The 20,475-nt window shown below is 41.3% G+C and overlaps 1 protein-coding gene across 1 annotated transcript in view; it reads right to left on the bottom strand.

Annotated features, from left to right (window-relative positions):
• Positions 1 to 20,475, bottom strand: part of ASIC2 (acid sensing ion channel subunit 2) — a 370,223-nt gene that overhangs the window by 118,599 nt on the left and 231,149 nt on the right. The window contains exon 2 of the mRNA XM_069089922.1: positions 8,040 to 8,190. Within this exon, the coding sequence (XP_068946023.1) occupies positions 8,040 to 8,190 (151 nt within the window). The remainder of the gene's footprint in view (positions 1 to 8,039; positions 8,191 to 20,475) is intronic.

A 20,475-nucleotide genomic window follows, 5' to 3' on the forward strand; every position in this document is an offset into this window, starting at 1 on the left:
TTATGGGATTTAAAGATCTCCCATGCCCCATGGACGTGCTGACATAGCAGAGCAAGAGAAAGTGAAAAGCCAAGCTAACGGTCCTGCGGTTGGCAGTTGGTGGCGGTTGCCTTTTTTTTTTTTTTTTGAGTTAGGACCCCTGCTGAGGACTGCCAGGGGCCGGAGCTGCTGGGAGCGCTCTTCCAGGACACTGGGTGGTTGCTGTGAGTGGGGAGAGGAGGACCTTTGCCTGAGGTAGCCTGTTCTGTTTTAAAGGCTTGAAAATGTGGGTGCTTTCTACTTTATCTACCTGTGCCAATGTCATAACAACTCTGATGGCTTTCACTTTCTGGTTTTGGGACTCAGTCTTTTGGTATCTTAATAAATTTTCTAGTTTATTTCCCCAAATGGCAAACCTGACGTATTTTGTGATGGATAATTATATCAGCATATTTGTAATCTCTATAGGCATTGTGAATATGGCATTGCTGATACACCTGTCCAGGTAATCAAAAGGTCCTTCTCATAAGCAAATCCCCAAAGCAAAATACTAACCTCCCAGAATTTCTATATAACAAAGATCAGGCATCTGATTGGCTGAGTCCAAGGAGCTTGAACATCCTTGTGTCTCAGCACTTAATTGGAAACTCCCCTTAGCCCAGAGCCTAATTACCTATGGGCCAGGGCTCTATGTGCCTATTAATGGGCATGGAAGATCTTCAAATTCCATTAACGTTACAACATGGCTGATGTAATCTTTAGAGGACTGTCTGTAATTTCAGTGAGATTCAGAATTTGGCATGAAGAGAAAAGTCAGGTAAAGTTTGAGGGTATGATTGGCTGTCATGGATCAGCAGGTAGAGGGTGGGTGGTGGTGTTTGTGGGCCCTTCCTTTGGGAATGGCATCTGAGGAGCTATGAAGTATGCCTCTTGAGGTTTTGTGTTTCTTCTGCATCAGGAGCCAAAATCCAGTTGGTACCTAATGTCCAGTACTGGGCACCTAGTAGGAGAACCTTTGAGGAATAGGAATCTTCTCCACAATACTAGTGATACAATCTCTGTTTGAAAGCCTCTGGGGATGGGGAGCTCACTATTTCTTTTTTCATTTTGACAGGTATAATCATTAGAAAGGAGGAGAAGGAATGTTATAATGGAAAGTGTTGAATTTGGAATTGAGAAGATGAGTTCAAATCCTGCCTCAGACATGTAGTAGCTGTGTGACCCTGGGCAAGGCATTTGACTTTTCTCAGCTTCAGTTTCCTTATTTATAACATGTGGGGATAATAATAACTCCTGCCTCATTTGGCTGTTCTGAGAGTCAAATGAGATAATGTATGTCAAGAATTTTGCGAAATGTCCAAGTGTTATATCTAATGTAACCTTCCCCTTTTCCTCCTCCTCTTCCTTTTCTTCTCCCTTCCCTGGCTTAGGAAATATGTGTTTTCATTTCTCACCCCATGGGCATGTCTATAATAGGGACCCTTTCTATTAGAAGTCACAGGACTCTTGACATAGTGCTGCTATTGCTTCTTCCCTACTTTCCCTGCACCAGTGTACACTCACCCATTCACCAACCTCTTAATTCTTTTCTAATGTCTCAGAATATTTTTCTTTCTGGCTTCCTTCCTGGATCATTTCTTCTATCCTGTCAAAACCTTCATCCTCTATAACAAGCTGCTTTGCTGTAAGATGCTTCCCAAATTCTTTTGCCTTTTCTTCTGGCAGAAAGAGCAGCTTGCATTTCTAGCATTTATGTTGGTAAATGTCTCAGGCAGAGAGATGAATGTAGCACATACCCTCCATGTCACTGCAACAGTTCCCTTGGTGTCCATACTTCCTTGGTGGCAAGATAAACTAACATCTTCCCCCTGCCTTTTCCATAATTCCTCCTAGAAACTCCCCTTATAAACTGCCAGCACAAAACTCTTTTGAATCTCTCAGCTTCCCTTAATCTTCTCTCAACTGTAGCTTTCCTCTCTCTGCATCAAGCTTAAACATTTAGCAAAGCAACAAAACAATTTCACCAACAAAATGTCCAATTCTTCTCTGTTGAACTCAGAGGAAAATTTCACAGGATGTTCCACATGCCACCAACATGATTCAAACAAAATTGACTAATGAAACAGTTTTGTGGGGTACCTCCTAAAAGAAACCTCAAAAGGAAAAGTCCCAGGAACACTATAACAAAGATTCAGAGCTCCCATATCAAAGAAAAAATACAACAAGCATGTAGAAAGAAGCTGTTCACATAGCAATGAACCAATTAGTATCACACAAGACCTGGCAGCTTTTACTAACAATGAGAGAAGATCTTAGAATATGATATTCAAAAAGGCAAAAAGGCTTACAGGATTATAACCAAGACTTGAAAGAAGAAAATAACATACCATGAAAAACTAAGAATAATCTTACAGGAAAGGGAAAAAAAGAAACCTTTAATGGAAAAGGAGACTTTCAAGCATTTCTGATTAAGTGACCAGAGCTGAGTAGGAACTTTGAAATGCAAACACAAGAGCCAAGAGAAACTGGAAAGGTAAATTTATTTAAGCAATTGAAAAGGGCTGTATGATGAAGTAGTGCTAACATTCTAATAGGGCAAGAAGAAACAAGTGTCTCTTCAGAATCTTAATCTCCTCACAAAGGATTGAGGGAATTAAATAAGAAAAAAGTGTATCTGGGAAGGTGGATTGGTTTTGTTCTGAGGTTTTAAGAGGGGAAACAGGATAGAGAGGGTAGAATTTGCTATTTACTATACAAATACATCATGGGGTGGGGGAGACAGACATCAGGTAAATTCTACTCTCATCTGAAATATGCTAAGGTATGCTGAGATTTGGTGTATAAATACATCAAACTCAACAAGGATACAAATAAGGATGGGGAAGCTGTTGAGAGGGAGGACTAATATTGGAGAGGGAAGTTACAAGCAAAATAAACTTCCTGATCTCAAAGAGGGTATTAAAAGAGAAAAAAATGAGAAAGGCAAGAAACTAGAACCCAAGATGGTACCCATCAATTGGGCAAAGGATGAATAAATTGTAGTATGTGAATCAATGGGATATTATTGCACCATAAGAAATGATGAGGGAGATGATTGCAGAGAATCCTGGGTAGTATGGACTAATACAAAATGAAGTGAACAGAATCAGGAGAACAATTTATAACACAAACAACAACATTATAAAGAAAATAACTTTGAAAGGCTTAAGAACTCTAGTGTAATAGCCAAACATCTTCAGAGGATGCATATTTTGGGGGGTAATTAAATAGTATTTTATTTTTCCAATTACATGTAAAGACAATTTTAGACATCCATAGCATAAACATCTTGACAATGAGGCAACAGGCTCAAAGACAGTCTGACAAAGACACATTTTTAGAGGTAGCCTCTCTGTGGATTTTTTTTTACCTGTATATCTGTTACAAGGGTTTTCCTCTTTTTTTTCTATTGGTTTCTGAATTGGGGGAAAGGTTGGGGAGAGAGAGGGATTAATAATACTAAAGCCAAGAAGGAAAAAAAGATAGTTATTGCAACATTTTCTTAAAGCACAGAAGAGAACAGAAGGAAGGTCAGAAGAATGCACAAAGTTAGGACAGTTTTGAAAGTAATAGCAATCAGTCAGTCAATAAAGTTTTATTAAGCACCTTCTATATGCCAGGCACTGTGCTAAGAGCTAGGAATACAATGAAAGGCAAAAGGCAGGCCCTGCCCTCAAGGAGCTCACTGTCTAATGAGGGAGACAATAGGTAAGAGAACTATGTACCTACTCTATAGCAGATAAATTGGAAATAACGTGTGGAATTTGTTATATACTTAAAATTAGCTCTACAAAATGGAAATTCATGGTTCTATATAGATTATTTTAGGTGTGTATGTTCTGGCATGTATGTGGAAATGCTTTTTGGTGGGTGTTTAAAGGACAAAACATGTGTATATGCATGTATATGTATGTGTATGTATGTATATATGTACATGTGCATATATGTATATATACTTGGTGGCATGTAGAAGAAGAAGCAGGATAGGAGAGCTGTTTTCTAGTAGTAGCAGTGGAAGTGGGATTAACCTTGTTCCACTTGGCTCAGAAGAACAAAACCAGGTGCAGTATGGTGGACCTTGTACAACCATTTATTTAGGCTTGATGCAAGAGAAAGCTTTCTAATGCTAATAATAGCTGCAAGTTTACAAAGTAATTTATATAGATGATTTCATATGATCCTTATACTATGATTGTTCCCATTCTATAGATAGGGAAGGAAAAGCTGAGAGGAGTTAAGTGAATGACCCAGGGTCACATAGCTAGGAAAGATTTGAAATCAGGTATTCCTGAATTCAACTCCAGTATTCTCTCTGCTATTTTGTACATCTTCCTTCCTAATGATTGAGGTTATAGAAAAAAGTACTGGTGGCTTCTCCCTCACTGGAAGCTTACTCTTAAATATTTTTTTTCCTTCTTTGGAGGGCAATTGGGGTTAAGTGACTTGCCCAAGGTCACACGGTTAGTTTTTGTGTTAAGTGTCTGAGGCTGGATTTGAACTCAGGTCCTCCTGACTCCAGGAACTCTATTCACTGCACCACCTAGCTGCCCCAGGAAGCTTACTCTTTGTAGAGGGGATTGTTATTCAGGTTTGGGTTGGACCAGGAGTTCTCTCCCAACTCTGAGAGTCTATGAATAGGATTCCATTGGTTCTTGTTCATGAGAGTGGCTTTTTGTTTTGTTTTGTTTTGTTTTGCTTTTTGGAGGGCAATTGGGGTTAAGTGACTTGCCCAAGGCCACATGGCTAGTAAGTGTGTCAAGTTTCTGAGATCAGATTTGAACTCAGGTCCTCCTGACTCCAGGGCCAGTGCTCTATTCACTGAGCCACCTAGCCACCCCTATGAGAGTGTTTTCAAGCAGGTACTACAGAGACTGAACCTCTGTCCCTATCTCTTGCCCTTAGTTCAGCTTTAAAAATGTGATATGCATTTCAGGTGTGCTGGGCTCCCAGTAATTAATTCTGAATTTTAATTGTGAAAGGGCAGCACTAATTAGTTTGTTTTAGGTATTTGGGCATTCAGCCTCCTGAATTCAATATGTAAATGTAGTCATGGATGAGCAAGTCAGTGATTCTCTTTAGAGACCACAGTCCTAACTCACACCTTTATAGATTTAGAGCTAGAAGGGACCTAAAAAGCTGGCTGGGAGGAAATGAAGGTACAGAAGATTAGTTACTTGTCCACAAGAGATAATAAGGGACAACATCTGAGTTCAACCCTTCTGATGCCAGAGTTCTTTTCACTGGACTATGTGGCCTTTGGAATAGATAAAGGAGAAAATTTATAATAAGGATGGAAATTTATGTTGCAAAAGGCTTTACATGCCAAACAAAGGAGTTTGAGACAACCACTGGAGTTTACTGAGTAGTGAATTGAAATGGTCAGACTTATGTTTTAGGAATATCAATTTGGCAGCTACAGGGAGGGCAGACAGGAAAGTGATCATGGAATCACAGATAGAGAGCTGGAAGGGACATCAAAGGCTATGTAGTTCAATCCTCTTGTTTTATCTGGGGAAACTGAGGCCCAGAGAGGTTCGGTGATGTGCCCAAGGTTACACAGGGACAAGTGAACATAGGTCTTTGGACTCCTAAATCAATGCCCTGTTGACTATACTATCCTGCTACTCTAACCAATTAAAGGTTATTACAGTGATCCTGGGGAGAGGTGATATAGGAAGGATGCCATGCGAGTGTAGAAAACGGAATGGGTTATATGGCTGGAAGAGACTGGGCTTGAATCATGGTTTTCCTGACTTCACTCTAACCAGAAATTCAACGGGAAAAACATTATGTGCACTGCAATATGGGAAGATTAAAAAGTAATACAGTCCCTGTTCTTAAGGAGATTAGGTTTTAATGGGGGCAGGGCAGGATTTGGCATCCCAACAGTACACCACTGAGAAGGAGATGAGGTAAAATGTGACAGAAGCAAGAGGAAAGATCCAGAAAAGGTTCCCTAGGAAGAAGGGAAGGGAGGGAGGGAAGGAGGAAGAAATCGCTTTCCTTGTGTCACAGTGAGAAGAGCCCTGGCCCTTCAGAGGACCTGAGTTCAGATCCTGACTCTGCTACTTATTATATCTGAGACCTTGATTGAGTCCATTTACCTCTGTGGGTTCCAGTTTTCTCATCTGTAACCTGATGACCTCTGAAATTCCTTCCAGTTGTAGATGAATGACCCTATGATCTGAGGGTAGGGGAAAGTCAATAGGGGCTTCATAGAGGAGGTAGAAGGAATAGAACTTTGACGGACTTAAAATGATAAAATGGGGATGCATGGGAGAGTATAGTCTAAGCATGAACTGGAGAGGGGCTAATATAAGCAAAGGCACTACAGGTGGTTGAGAGTAACTTGGTGTGACTGGAACTTAGGGATGTATATAGTATGGGCTACATAGTATCATAGTTTAGAGCTAGAAGGCTCCTTAGAGGCTATTGATTCCACCTCCCCTACAATTTTACTAATGAGGAAACTGAGGTAGAAAGTTAATGACTTGCCTAGCTAGTAAGGGTCTGAGGTAGGATTTGAACTTAGTTCTTCACTGACTGCAAGCCCATCACTTTGAACCACTATAGGGTGAGGTCTCTATAAGTCAAAGCAGGATACCTGTAGTCCAATTGTGGTGAACCTTGAATAACAAGGTCAACAAATTAAATTCAGTAGGCACTGGCGGGACACATTGCAAAGACCAGATATGATCATAGTATTGGGTTGGGAAAATGACAAACCCTAATTTAGAAATCCCTTGTTATTTCAGATACCCCAAAGATTCCATCTACAGGTGCCCAATGGGAATCAGTGGCCAATAAGCCAAAAAGCTTATTGTTCTCATTTCTTTGTGGCTTACTTGGATAGCCCAGGAAATTGCAGCAACAGGGAGATGAGTGAGCTTGGGTAAGTCACTTCCTCTTCTTTGGACCTCAGCTTCTCTTCCTCTAAAATGAAAAGTTTGGCTTTCTAATGTGCTTTCCAGGTTTAACATTTTCCAGTCCTATAAGCAATCCCTATGACCTACATCACACTTCTCCCTTCTCTACTGTGATTTCCACCACCTCTACTGCCTTCTATTCTGGTGAAAAGTCTGGCAAAAAGACCACAGAAATACACCCCTCACACTACATGTCTTGGAGCATGGTCTTCCCCACCAATAGCTGACCACTTGCCACCTAGAGGACAGGCAAGCCAGCCTCACTGAAGCATCAAGGCAACCTGAGAGAGAAATAGAGAGGGCATGCCCTAGATGAGCCAAACCACACCTCGATCACTGTCTCAACCAAGACCCTGATGGAGCTAGCCCAGGACCCTGAACCCAAGGGTCTTGGGAAAAGCCACATCCCATAGACCATGAGTTCAGCTTCCAGACCAGGTCAAACAGCTATTGTGGAGGGGAATGCACTATGGAGAAAGGCTCCATCTTCCTCACCATCCCTAATGCCAACTGCTGACCAACTGCCACCAAAAGGTAGGAAAACCTAAGAGTCCTGGAAGTGGCATCATTCCCCATCTCTAGACCACTGGCCCTGCTGCTAATGTGCAGACTATCTTGGAAAGCAACTTTAAGGAAATGGGGTCTATTAGCACTATAACTACAGCTACTGAAGACTCAAGAAAAAGTTCTCACCACCAATGTCCTTGGCACTGTCAGAATCCAGCATCAGAAACAAATATGATTTTACCAGTGGAAATGACATTGAAGAGGGGGCCTTCCCATCTACTTTGCTGCTGTGCCCTAAGGACCGTAGGACCTTTCCATCTGACTTGCAGCAGAAACCTTCTATATGCATCATCTCCTTTATTAGAACGTGAGCTCATTGAAAGCAGGACTGACTTTTGCATTTTTCACCCTAACACAGCATCATGGTTTGATTAATAAATGCTTCATTTGCTCATTCATTTATGCCAACATTGGTTGAAAGGTAGCATTCCATGGAACAGATTGAGAAATCTGAAGACAAAGGAAAAGTCTACTTCTCCCAAGTGAGGGCCTATTTCTACCCCATGAGGAACCAGAGCTCCATCTTACCTGTTTCTCCCCAGATGGGTAGGTACTCATCCTGTTGTATGTCCAGCATGATCTCCAGCCCATTGCCTGTTCCTCCCTTGACAGTAGTGAGCAGAGGTCTTCCATCCTCTCCTGAGTTAAACATATAACATTTCCCATATTTTGTAAACACCTGGAATAGAGAAAAGAGAGAAAGAATGAGTGACTTCTTACAGGTCTCTGGACACTGACATTTCAATGGCAGGCCATGTCTTTTATAAAGCTTATTGCAGTATAAGTCTCCAAGCAGTCTTACATTCCTTTGATCTTGATGGATATAGCTACCAGTTTCAAACAAAGTCAGCATCCTCTAGTCTCATGTGTTACATGGCAGATAGAAGTCTAGATCTGGAATTCAGAGGTCTGGGTTCAAATATCACCTCTGACATATGCCCTTTCTAAGACTTGAAGTTATAGTGGCCTGCATTAGGGGAAAGAACATCCCCTAGGTGCTCCCACATCGCTTGAAGGCAGGGACAAGTTCCAGAGGCAAACACAGTTCTTGGGACACAGTAAGTACTTAACAAAATGCTTTTGACTTGATGGATATATAGACATTTCAAACAATAATTCTACCACAGCAAAGAATTTGGCCATTCCTTTAGAAATCATCATGGGACTTGACTTCTTCAAAGAGATGGGGTACTATAGTGGAAAAAGTGTAGGACTGGGCAATGGAGAGAGCTGGCCAATTTCCTGGTCCTGACAGTGAACAAGACTTCACATTTCTGGGCTTCATTTTCTTCCACTGTAAATGTAGATGACCCCATATCTCTAAATGCGATATACGATATACTTAATGACACTCCTTTAGCACAGGGCCTGGCATATGGTAAGCATTTAGTAAATGCTCATTCCCTTCCCTTCCCTCTCCCTCCCTCTCTCCCTTCCTTTCAACCCAGCACTTGGTTTCAAAGAATTCACAATTGAGTTTGGGTGGGTCAGGGAGCCTGCACATTAAGATGAATTATTATTACACAACAGCTTTGGTAACATAACGAAACAGAAACAATCCTTTACTACAGAAAAACTTCACTGACTTAAAAGAAATAATAATTTGAGTCTAGCTTCCTCAGACCACATTGTCCTAGAAATAAAGTTTTACTGTAATTACGTACAGTAAGGAAATTAAGGTTTGCTACTAAAAGTCCTTCTCAAGGTCCTATTTTGATGAATGGTTTAGGGGTAATAGAATTTTAGAGCTAGAAAGGATGAAATTTAGAGATCATCTATTAGAATAGTGCCTAGCATCTAATAAACACTTAATAAATGCTTATTGACTGAGTCCATTGCCATTTAATAGATGAGGAATATATCTCACATTTCTATAGTGCTTTGAGGATTAAGAAGAGTTTTCCTATCTTGTGAGGTAGGTGGGCAGTATAGATTTTATGTACTTATTTTACAGATAGGGAAACAGTTCACATCCTTATTGCCTCTTGCCTGAACAATGGCACCCCACTAGACTCTTGTAACTTTCTCTTTCCAAGAACTGAGCTTTTCCCTAGGAAGAAAATGGTAGATGATAGAGAGCTCAGGCAGCTGTGGTGGTGGAGGGCAGCATGCCACAATTCAATTTAATCCAATTTAACAAATGGTTAGCAAATACCTTCTATGTGTCAGGCATTATACCAGACATTGGGGACACAAAAACAGATTTCTCTCCCCAAGAGACATTAAAGAGATCACATACTAGTTGGGAGAGAAAATATACAAAGTATAACAGATAAGTGAGAGAGACAGTCAGAGAGAGACTGACACCCTATCTATTGGGCTGGGCCCTTCTGGATTCAAGGAGCATGATTGGAAGTGTGCCTGCATGCTGGCCTTTTCAGGGGGGCTACTTACTAAAGAACACATGGAGTGAATCAGTCAATAAAGATTTATTGAGGACCTACTATGTACTAAGTACTATGTGTAAAATATATGGATGTTTTCTATACACAACATTCAATTCCCTTGCCTCCATGGAGGTTTCTCCCATTGTCCATCCTGGGAATGTCTACAGTTATCCCTGTCTAGAATGTTTTCCCTCTTCACCTCTACCTCTTATATCCCCTAGACGTTTTCAAGACTTAATTTATAGGTCATTCTCCCCCTTCCTGTCCTCTACCTATTATCTAACCCTTTCTTTCTAGGGGAAAACCTTTTCTTTCTTAGAAAGATATAGCTACAAGAGTCTAGTGGGATGCTATTGTCCTGGTCCCTATTACTCAGAACTATGTTAAAGATGAATCAGTGAAAGTAACTGAATGAGTACAACCCCTTAAATTAGGGTTAAAAGGAGAAAAAGCTGCCACTATCTCCCCCACCTTTTTTCAAGACTGTTAGGGTTCTGCAAGCTCAACTTGAACTTCTATTGGGGGTGATAAAGGAGAAGAGAGATTTCCTTTCCTCTTTCTCTCCCCTCTGCCCACCCCCATAGCTACAACAATTACATGTACATGTCAATAAGTACTTGTGCTTGCCTTAGACTAGAGATCAAGTCCCTAGTCTATTCTTCTGCTTTGTGTTTCTTTCACTGAGCATAGGTGACCCAAGAGTGATCTTGATTTGGAGGTTTTCAGCCTTGCCAGCTAATTTGTAAATTTGAGAGATCCTGGATCACTGAGATGTTCAGGGGATAGTAGCTGGCACTATCGCCAAGTGGGGGCACAATAGGAGATATAGCTCTAATGTCTGGGGAGATCAGGAAAGTACTTATATAGCACATGGCACCGAGTTGAGCTGAAAAGGAAGCTAGGGATTTTAAGAGGTGGAGGTTAGGAGGGATTGCAATCCAGATTGGGGGGGGGGGCTATTTGCACAAAGGCAAAAGCACAGAGACAAAAGATGGAATTTCTTGTTCAGGGAATAACTAGCATGCTACATTGAGTAGAATAGAGTGTGTAAAAGTGAGTAATAATAAAGATGATTTGGAAGGCAGGTGGTACCCAGATTGTAGAGAGCTATAAATTCTGGGCTGAGTAATTTGCATTTAATCTGAGAGGGAATGGAAATCATTGAACAGGAATAAGAAGTCATTTTTTTTGAGCTGGGGCATGACATGGTCAGTTCTGTGTTTTAGGAATATCAAGCTGGCAACTGTGAGAAGAGACTAGAGGAGAGGAACTAATTAGGAGGCTATTGCAATAGTTCAGGAGAGAAAGGACTGTAGCTGCCTTAGCTGTGGGGAATGAAGAGGGAAGGAAATTTCCTTCCACTCCCATGTGAATGGAGAGAATGGAATGAATGCAAGAGGGATCCTTCCTATGGAAGCAGGATCAATAAGATTTACCAACTAATTGCATATGGGGACAGAAGTAGAGGGATGAGTGAAGGATAACCACAAGGTTGGGAGCCTGGGAGATTGACTCCCTAGGAAGAGAAATGGGGAAGTGTGGAGGAAGGGGGTGGGTTTAAGGGAAAAGAAGAGCTCTGCTTTGCTCAGGTGAGTATGAGGCGTTGATGGGGACATTCAAGTGAAGGTGTCAAGGAAGCATGGCTATTATTCAGCTGGTGTTCAGGAAAGAAATTGGGGCTGGATGTATAGATCTGGGAGCCATCTACAGAGAGATGATCATTGAACCCACAGGAGCTGTTACAATTGTCAAAGAAGAGAATATGGAAAGAGAAGAGAAGAGGGCCCAGGACAGAGGCTTGGGGGAGGCTCACACACAGTGAAAAGAGAGAAGATGATTCAATCAGTCCAGAAATCTTACTGGCTTGTGCTTACTCTCTACTCCCGTATTGCTTTCGATCTTGCTCTGAAAACAATAATCAAAAACAACATCATATCAACGGATACTGAAAAGGTGTGATCATACACTGCCCTTTGGTCCACTCATAATCTCTATGATTGAGCTCATGACTTCCCAAACCTAAGTTCATCTGACCTGATGCTTGTTTTCCATCCACAACATTCAATTCCCTTACTTCCATGTCGGTTGTACCCATTGTCCATCCTGGGAATGTCTATAGTTATCCCTGTCTGCAGTGCTTTCCCTCTCCACCTCTACCTCTTGGAGCCCCCAGATATTTTCAAGACTTAATTTATAGGTCATTCCTTCTCACTCCTATCCCCGTCCCTCTCAAGGCCCAGGAAAGTTAAGTGATTTGGCCAAGGGTCCAATACACAGAATGGGATTTGGATCCAGGGCTCCTGACTCCATCTTTGCCGCTTTCTCTAATGTGACATACTGCCTCTTTATTCCCCAAGGGGCCCCCAGTCAGTCTTCACCTTGGACCACCTGGTGCCCGCCTGCTACCACACTGTTGGCTTAGATCTAGCCTGAGTCATTCTGCTTCTCCCCTCCTCCTTATTGCCCCTCCCCAACCTTCTTCTCCAGCCTGTCGCCTTCTCAGCGTTCCACTTAATTTTATTTAAACATTGCTGTTTGTGTCTCCATTTCTGCTGTAGCGGAAATAATCCTTTAAGGGACTAAATGTACTGAAGAGGAACGGAAGCCTCTTTACACAGGCTGCAAAGAAGGGTTTGGGGAAAGCAAAATGAATTTCTGTTTAATAGCATCATTGGTTTTCCTGCCCGGGAGCCCCAGCCTCCGAGCCTCACGGTTGGGTTTCCCACAGAGGATTAATATGGTTTTCTCCTGCCATCAAAGTCTTGAGAGCTATTTATGCCCAATGCTATCTTTCAACAAAATACTGGACAAGCTGCGGCTTCTATTGATGTATAAGTGTAACATGTTTTTCAGATTGCTGCCTTATCACTCCAGAGCCAGGAAATACAATTTAGTTAAGTCCAGAATGCCTCGCTGAGCAAAAAAATGCTTCCTGACATTGGGATTCGCTTGTTTGGCTGGGGTCTGCCAACACTTTTCCAGCTGCTTTGGCAATTTCCCCATATACTCTGACACCATCAGTACTTATCCTAGCTGCTGAGGCTGGATGAGAGAGGAGATGGGGAGTGTGAGTGTGTGTGTGTGTGTGTGTGTGTGTGTGTGACAGAGAGAGAGACAGACAGACAGACAGACAGAGAGAGAGACAGACAGACAGACAGACAGAGAGAGACAGAGAGAGAGACAGAGAGAGAGACAGAGAGAGAGAGAGAGAGACAGAGAGACAGAGAGAGAGACAGAGAGACAGAGAGAGAGAGAGAGACAGAGACAGAGAGACAGAGACAGAGAGAGAGACAGAGAGAGTCTGTGTGTGGCTATATGTGTGTAAGGGTGAGTATATATGTTTAAGAGTATGAGTGTGTATGTGTATGTGTATGTGTATGTGTGTGTGTGTGTGTGTGTGTGTGTGCATATCACAGTTCACATTATCTGAGGAAAGATGATGGTATAATTCCAACTTGACTCTCCAGATCCAGGGAGAAGGTATGAAACACTTGATGATTAAGAGAAATTACATCTTTTGATTTTATTTTCAAAAATGTTGGAATCCCAAACAAGAAAAATGAAATTCTCTGCTTTTCCTGGCCTGGCCTTTTTTGGTCCTGTATGTCCTAACCCTGCCTGATAACACTCTTCCTTCTGCCCTGCCATATTTCTGGGTCCATAGCTGATTGGTATCTCCACACCTAAGAGCAGGGAGGGAAATCAATCAAAGTCACCTGGGCAGGACACCCTGCCTAAGCTTCCCTGAAGCACAGATTCTTTAGCCTTCACAATGTACTCTGACAGATGATGTCAACAGGATTTGGGAGGGAGTGGTGGTGAGAAAAGCAATCATGATTTCCTCTGTTCCACTTAGCTTGAAGGTTCCTTCTAGCTCTGGAGCTATAAGTCTGTGATCTGATTTGGGGTGGGGGGAGGGGAGAAGAGAGGAAAAATACTCTGATAAAAAGGACAATGAGATGTGTGAAAAGAAGAGGTCCAAAAAATGCTAGAGAGAACCTGAGGATTATAGGATCCTGGGATTTAGAGCTGAAAGGGAAATTAGTTGAGTCCCTTCATTTTATAGAGGAGGAAACTGAGGACTAGGGAGGTCACTTTCTCCTCTGTCCCCACGCTGCTTCTTCCATCCCTGGAGGGAAAGAAGTAGGGATGAACATAATAGAAGACATTCTAAAATGGCTTTTTCCTTCTCAGAAGTTATAGATCTAATTATAGGCCACCAAGGAGTTAGTGTTAGGGGCAGTTAGGTGGCACAGAGGAAGTGTGGAAGACTTGTCTTTGTGAATTCAAATTTAGTCTCAGATACTTCCTGGCTCTGTGACCCTAGGCAAGTCATTTAACCCTGTTTGCCTCAATTTCCTCATCTGTAAAATGAGCTGGAGAAGGAAATGCAAACCACTCCAGGATCTTTGCCAAGAAAACCCCAAATGGGGTCATGAAAAGTCAGAAGCTACTGAACAACAACTAAACAATAACAGCAACAGCAGCAACAACAACTGGAATTGGTGTCTATCCTACCACCAGCCCTGACTATTGTCATAATCCCCACGAACCTATAACAGAATCACAGAATCTTGGATGGAGATGGGGCATCAAAGGCCATCTGGTCCAACCTGAGCTTAAATACGAATGTCCCACTATAACATCTTTGACTTACAGTCATTCATCTTTTGCTCCAAGGCATCTAGTAAGAGAGCTATACTGTCATAATACCAACATAGTTATGGGCAGCTATGTGGCACAGTGGATAAAGCACCAGCTCTGGAGTCAGGAGGACCTGAATTAAAATCCAGCCTCAGACAATAGCTGTGTGACCCTGGGCAATTAACTTAACCCTGATCGTCCAAAAAAATAGCTGAAATGTGCCCATCACTCTGCCAGACCACATAGAGAGTTATTAGGCATAGTCCTTGCCTTGAAGTGTTTAGACTTTTTCTACAGACAAGACACACACAGAAGAAAAGACAAACTGTCACCTTGACTATCTAGGAATCTAACCTCCTAAATACTCTCCCTGTTTCTAGTCTTTACCATCTCTAACCCATCCTTCACTCAATTGTCAAAATCATCTTCCTGAGACAAAAGTCTGATGATGCCATTCTCTTCCTTCAAAACCTTTAATGTCTCTTTATTGTCTCTAAGATAAAAAAAACCAAGCCCTTAGCCTGACTTTTAAGCTTTTTCATGAGCTGCCTCCTTTTTTAAGCCTTAGCTCCTCTTCATGAGCTCTGCTGTCTCCTTTTTTAAGCCTTAGCTCCTCTTCATGAGCTCTGTGCTTGTACCAATCTTGACCACTTACTAGCTATTCCCTGAATTTTAGGCTACATTTCTTACTTCCATGCATCCACCAAAGCTATCTCCTGTGCCTGGAATGCACTTGCTCTTCTTCTCTCCTCCTCAGAGTCCATCACTTCTCTTCCATCAAGGCATCTCATCCTTGAAGGCTTCCCTCATATCCTGAGTTGTTGATGTTTTCTCTTTCTTCATTTGGATTCCATTGGTCTAGACTAGAGTGACACCACTATGGCTGAGTTCCTTCTCTTCCCCTTTTCAGAAATCAGAACTTTCATCCTTTATCAATCCAGCAGTACCTTCTTCCCCAGCCTCCCAAGAATTACTGACAGTGGGGGACTCATGGGAGCCAAGATTGTGGAGGAAGAGGAAGAAGTAAGTCGCTCTCACTCTCCCTTATTGACCTCTGAAAGCCCAGAAAATATCACCTGAGGAAAAACCTTAGAACACCCGAGTCATCAGAAAGATGGGGTACAGCAGTCTTGTAGCCCAGGAATCTTGACGGATGAACAGGAAAGGCCCCTATTGCAATACAGGACAGAAGGTGCCCCAGCAAGCGAGCAGCAAGCCCCACCTCAGCAAATGTGGGAAAGATCCTGAGCTCCAGGGTGGTGAAGCAAGCACACACCAACACCAGGATCCCTGAGTGCCTTGGCACAGGCAGGGGAACCTGTAGGAATCAGTTCTGAAAACCATCACATGTGATAGTGGGTAGTTGTCCTCCAGCAGTCAAATCTCCTGGTACTTCAGCACAAGTCCAGAAGTACAACCCCAGGAGGCACAACTCCAGGTGGGCAGGCAGACATCCTCTCAGTGCTTTAAAGAAGCCTGGGTGAGCAGGTGTCCTCCAGGGTCCAGACTCCCCACCCCCACCCTAAGAGCTCCGGTCTTGGTGACCACAGCTCAGCACCAGGTAAGCTGCCAGACCCCTACAACTTCCAGCTGCCAGCCTGATGCCCCAGTGACCAGGTCCTGGTCTCCTAGTACAAGAAGCTTGGATCAGTGCCTCCTGTATTCCAGCAGGAGAGCTCAACTTTAAAAGCCAGGAAATATGTGAACACCATGAGCAAAAAGCAGAAACACTAAATGATCATAGATTCTTATTATGGGGACAGGAAAGATCAAAGCACAAATCCAGAAGATGACAACATAGCCAATATACTCACATCCAAAATCTCTTAGAGTAATATAAACTGGTCTCAAGACCAAAAAATCTCTTGGAAGAGCTCAATAATGATTTTAAAAGTCAAGTAATAGAGGCAGAAGAAAATTTCAGAAAAGAAACAAGAGGTATGCAAGAGAGAGTCAATAGTTTGGAAAAGGAAGGTCAAAAATTGACTGAACAAAACAAGTCATTAAAAAAATACAATTGGCCAAATGGAAAAAAAGCACACTGAAGAAGATAACTCCTTAAAAAGTTGAACCGACCAAATGGGAAAGGAAATAAAAAAAACTCATTGAAGAGAATTCCTTAAAAAGCAAAATGGACCAAATGGAAAAGGAGGTATGAAATCCAATTAAAGAAAACAATACTTTAGTGCCTAAAAATTAGGATTGGGCAAGTGGAAGCTAATGACTCTACGAGATATCAAGACTCAGTCAAACCAAAACAAAAAAAAATGAAAAAATAGAAGAAAACATAAACTGCCTCATTGGTAAAACAACCAACCTGGAAAATAGATTCAGGAGAGACAATTTAAAAATTATTGGTCTACTTGAAAACCATGATGAAAAAAAGAACCTAGCCAGCTTCTTTCAAGAAATCATCAAGGATGAGACTGCTCTGAGGTCCCAGAATTGGAGGGTAAAACAGTCATTGGAAGAATCCACCAATCATCTCCTGAAAGAGATACCAAATTGAAAATGACAAGGAATATGGTAGCCAAATTCCAAAATTATCAGGTCAAAGAGAAAATGCTTCAAGTAGCCAGAAAGAAACAATTTAAATATCATGGAGCCACATTCAGGATTATACAGGACCTTGCAGCTTCTACATGAAAAGATTGGAGTGCATGGAACACAATATTCCATAAGGTAAAGGAGCTTGGATTACAACCAAGGATCAACTACCCAGCAAAATTGAGCATAATCTTTCAGGCAAGGAGATAGACATTTAATGAAATAGGGGACTTCCAAACCTTCCTGATGAAAAGACTGGAGCTCACCATAAAACATACAAGACTCAAAGGAGGCATAAAAAGGTAAACAGGTAAGAAAAAAACAACATGTTATGAATAAGGGCAAACTGTTTACATCCTTACAAGGGAAGATAGCACTTGTAACTTCTTTTTTGGAATGGGGAAGGCAAGGCAATTGGGGTTGAGTGACTTGCCCAAGGTCACACAGCTAGTGAGTGTTTCAAGTGTCTGAGGTCATATTTGAACTCAGGTCCTCCTGGCTCCAGGGCTGGTGTCCTATTCACTGTACCACCTAGCTGCCCCTGACACTTGTATCTTTTAAGAACTGTATCATTATTATGACATTTAAAAGGTGTATACTTAGACAGAGGGCATGGGTATAAGTTGACTTTGATGTGATGAAAAAAATCTAAGTGGTAAGAAGAAATTGCACTGAGAGAAGAGGAAAGGAGGAGGGAGACAATGGTAAATTTTATCACATGAAAAGGCACAAAGGCCTTACAGTAGAGGGAAAGAAGGGAGGGAGATGAGTATTGTTTGAATATTACTCTCATCAGATTTGGCTCAAAGAGGGAATAACACAATCAGTTAGGTATAGAGATCAAACTTACCATATAGGAAGTAGGAAGGAAAAAGGGGAAGAAAAAGGAGGGGGTTAATAGAAGTGAGGGCAGACTGAGGGAAGCAGTGGTCAAAAGCAAAACTCTAGTGAGGAGGGAAAGGGAGAAAGGAGAGAGTAAATTATAAAGGAAGGAAAATAGGATGGAAAGAAAGACACAGATCATAATAATAACTGTGAATATGAATGGGATGAATTCTCCCATAAAACAGAAGTGGATAGTAGAATGAATTAAAAGCCATAATCCTATAATATGGTATTTACAAGAAGTAGAGAAAACACACAAAGTAAAGGTAAAAGGCTGGAGCAGAATATATTTTGTTTCAGCTGAAGTAAAAAAGCAGGGTTAGTGATCTTGATCTCAGACAAAGTAAAAGCAAAAATAGATTTAATTAAAAGAGATAAGGAGGGAAACTAAAATGTACCATAGTACATTATCATAGTACATAGACAATGAAGTAATATCATTACTAAACAAATATGCATCAAGTGGTATAGCATCCAAAACAGAAATTAAGGGTGTTATAGGAAGAAATAGAAAACAAAATTATACTACTGGGGGACTTCCCCCTCTCAGAACTAGACAAATAAAACCACAAAATAAACAAGAAAGAAGTTAAGGAGATGAATAGAATTTTAGAAAAGTTTAAGGGGCAGCTAGGTGGTGCAGTGAATGGAGCACTGGCCCTGGAGTCAGGAGGACCTGAGTTCAAATCGGGTCTCAGACATTTAACACTTACTAGCTGTGTGACCTTGGGCAAGTCACTTAACCCCAATTGCCCTGCCCTCCCCCTTCCAAAAAGCAAAACAAAAAAAGTTTAATATGATTGACCTCTGGAGAAAACTGAATGGGGATAGGAAAGAATATGACTTTTTCTTGGTGGTACATGGCACCTACACAAAAATTGACCATGTACTAAGGCACAATTCAATGAAGAAAGGCAGAAATATTAAATGCATCCTTTTCAGAGCATGATGCAATAAAAATTACAGGCAATAACAGGCCGTGGAAAGATAGACTAAAAATTAATTGGAAACTAAATAATCTAATCCTAAAGAATTAGTGCGTCAAACAACAAATCATAGAAACAACCAATAACTTCATCCAAGGGAATGACAATAAGGAGATAACATACCGAAACTTATGGGATGCAGTGAAAATGGTTCTTAGGCAAAGTTTTACATCTCTAAATGCTTATATTAATAAAACAGAGAAAGAAGAGATCAATGAACTGGGCACATAACTAAAAAAAAAAACTAAAAAAAAGAGAATTACTGACAATGGCTTAAAGTCACATCTGCCAATCAGAGAGGGCAGCTCATCTGGGCCAAGTAACCTTAACTAGCCAAAGGCATCAAGGTACTTTCTTACTATCTCCTCACTTATTTGGAGGTGTTAACCTCCCATTAGCCACTTTTGTCCTTTCATTAAAAGATCTTTCTCCATGGAAAAGGAAATAGAAATAAAATGAGAGTCTATAGTAGCTCTGCCCCCTCTTTTCATCATTATCTCATACACCCCCAAGTTATATTCTCTTTATGCTTGGACATTGCCTTTGGAAACCAACCTGGGATCCTCCCTGTCTTTCTCCCGAACATTTTGAAATCTTCTCACGACCCATTGAGGGTATGTATTATAATCCGACTAAAAATCATAGACTTTGAGCCATAAGGAATGTTAAAGGTCACCTAAGCAAACCCCTCATTTTAAAGATGAGGAAATAGAGACTGAGAGAGGTGAGGTGACCTGTCCAAACTCATAGAGATAAGTCATTAACAGAGTACGGATTTGCCCCTTGGTCCTTTGAATCATAGAAACCAATTCTAGCCCAGGGCTCTTCTACTCTATCATGAGGCCTCTCTACTTAGCTTCTTCTTTTCCTATTCATTTATAAGAGGGTCCTAAGGACCCAACCTAGTCAGTCCTTTCTGAGTTTTCTTCTAGATACTATACTTGTTGGAAATAAACTGTATTTCTTTGAGAACTCTTTAAATGTAGATTTAACATTCCTTCTGAATAAGTTTTCCCCTCAATTACTTTGGATTTGTGAAGCTTGCCTGTAGTTTCTAATAGGGCGGATTTCCAAATAACCACTTAGGTGAATCCAACCATTCTTTGGTTTGCTTCATCACACTGGTCATACAAGGTCCAAGAGAATTGAGAGAGAAAGAAAATGTGGCTAAAATGGTCATTTGGTTCCATTAAACACCAAGATGCTAATTTGTTTTCTTTTCCATGAAAAACAAAACAAAACAAAAACAATAGACAGCAAATTAAACCAAACCAAGATATCTGTCTAGCTATTACTGCCCTAGCACCAAAGGATCATAGGTTTAGAACTGGAAGGAACCTTAGAGGTAGTCTACCCTCCATCCTCCACCCCTATTTCACAGATTTTTTTTTAACACACATTAAATCCAGTGTTCTTTTCAGTGTATGAGCACTTGTTTTTGAATTCTTTTTCAGTCAAGTCTAATTCTGTGACCCAATTTGGGGCTTTCTTGGCAAAGATATTGGAGTGTTTTAT

The sequence above is a fragment of the Petaurus breviceps genome, unplaced genomic scaffold (genome assembly GCF_028583685.1).
Source record: "Petaurus breviceps papuanus isolate PSGF00001 unplaced genomic scaffold, PetGlider_PUasm1.0 186, whole genome shotgun sequence".
Taxonomy (NCBI): Eukaryota; Metazoa; Chordata; class Mammalia; order Diprotodontia; family Petauridae; genus Petaurus; species Petaurus breviceps.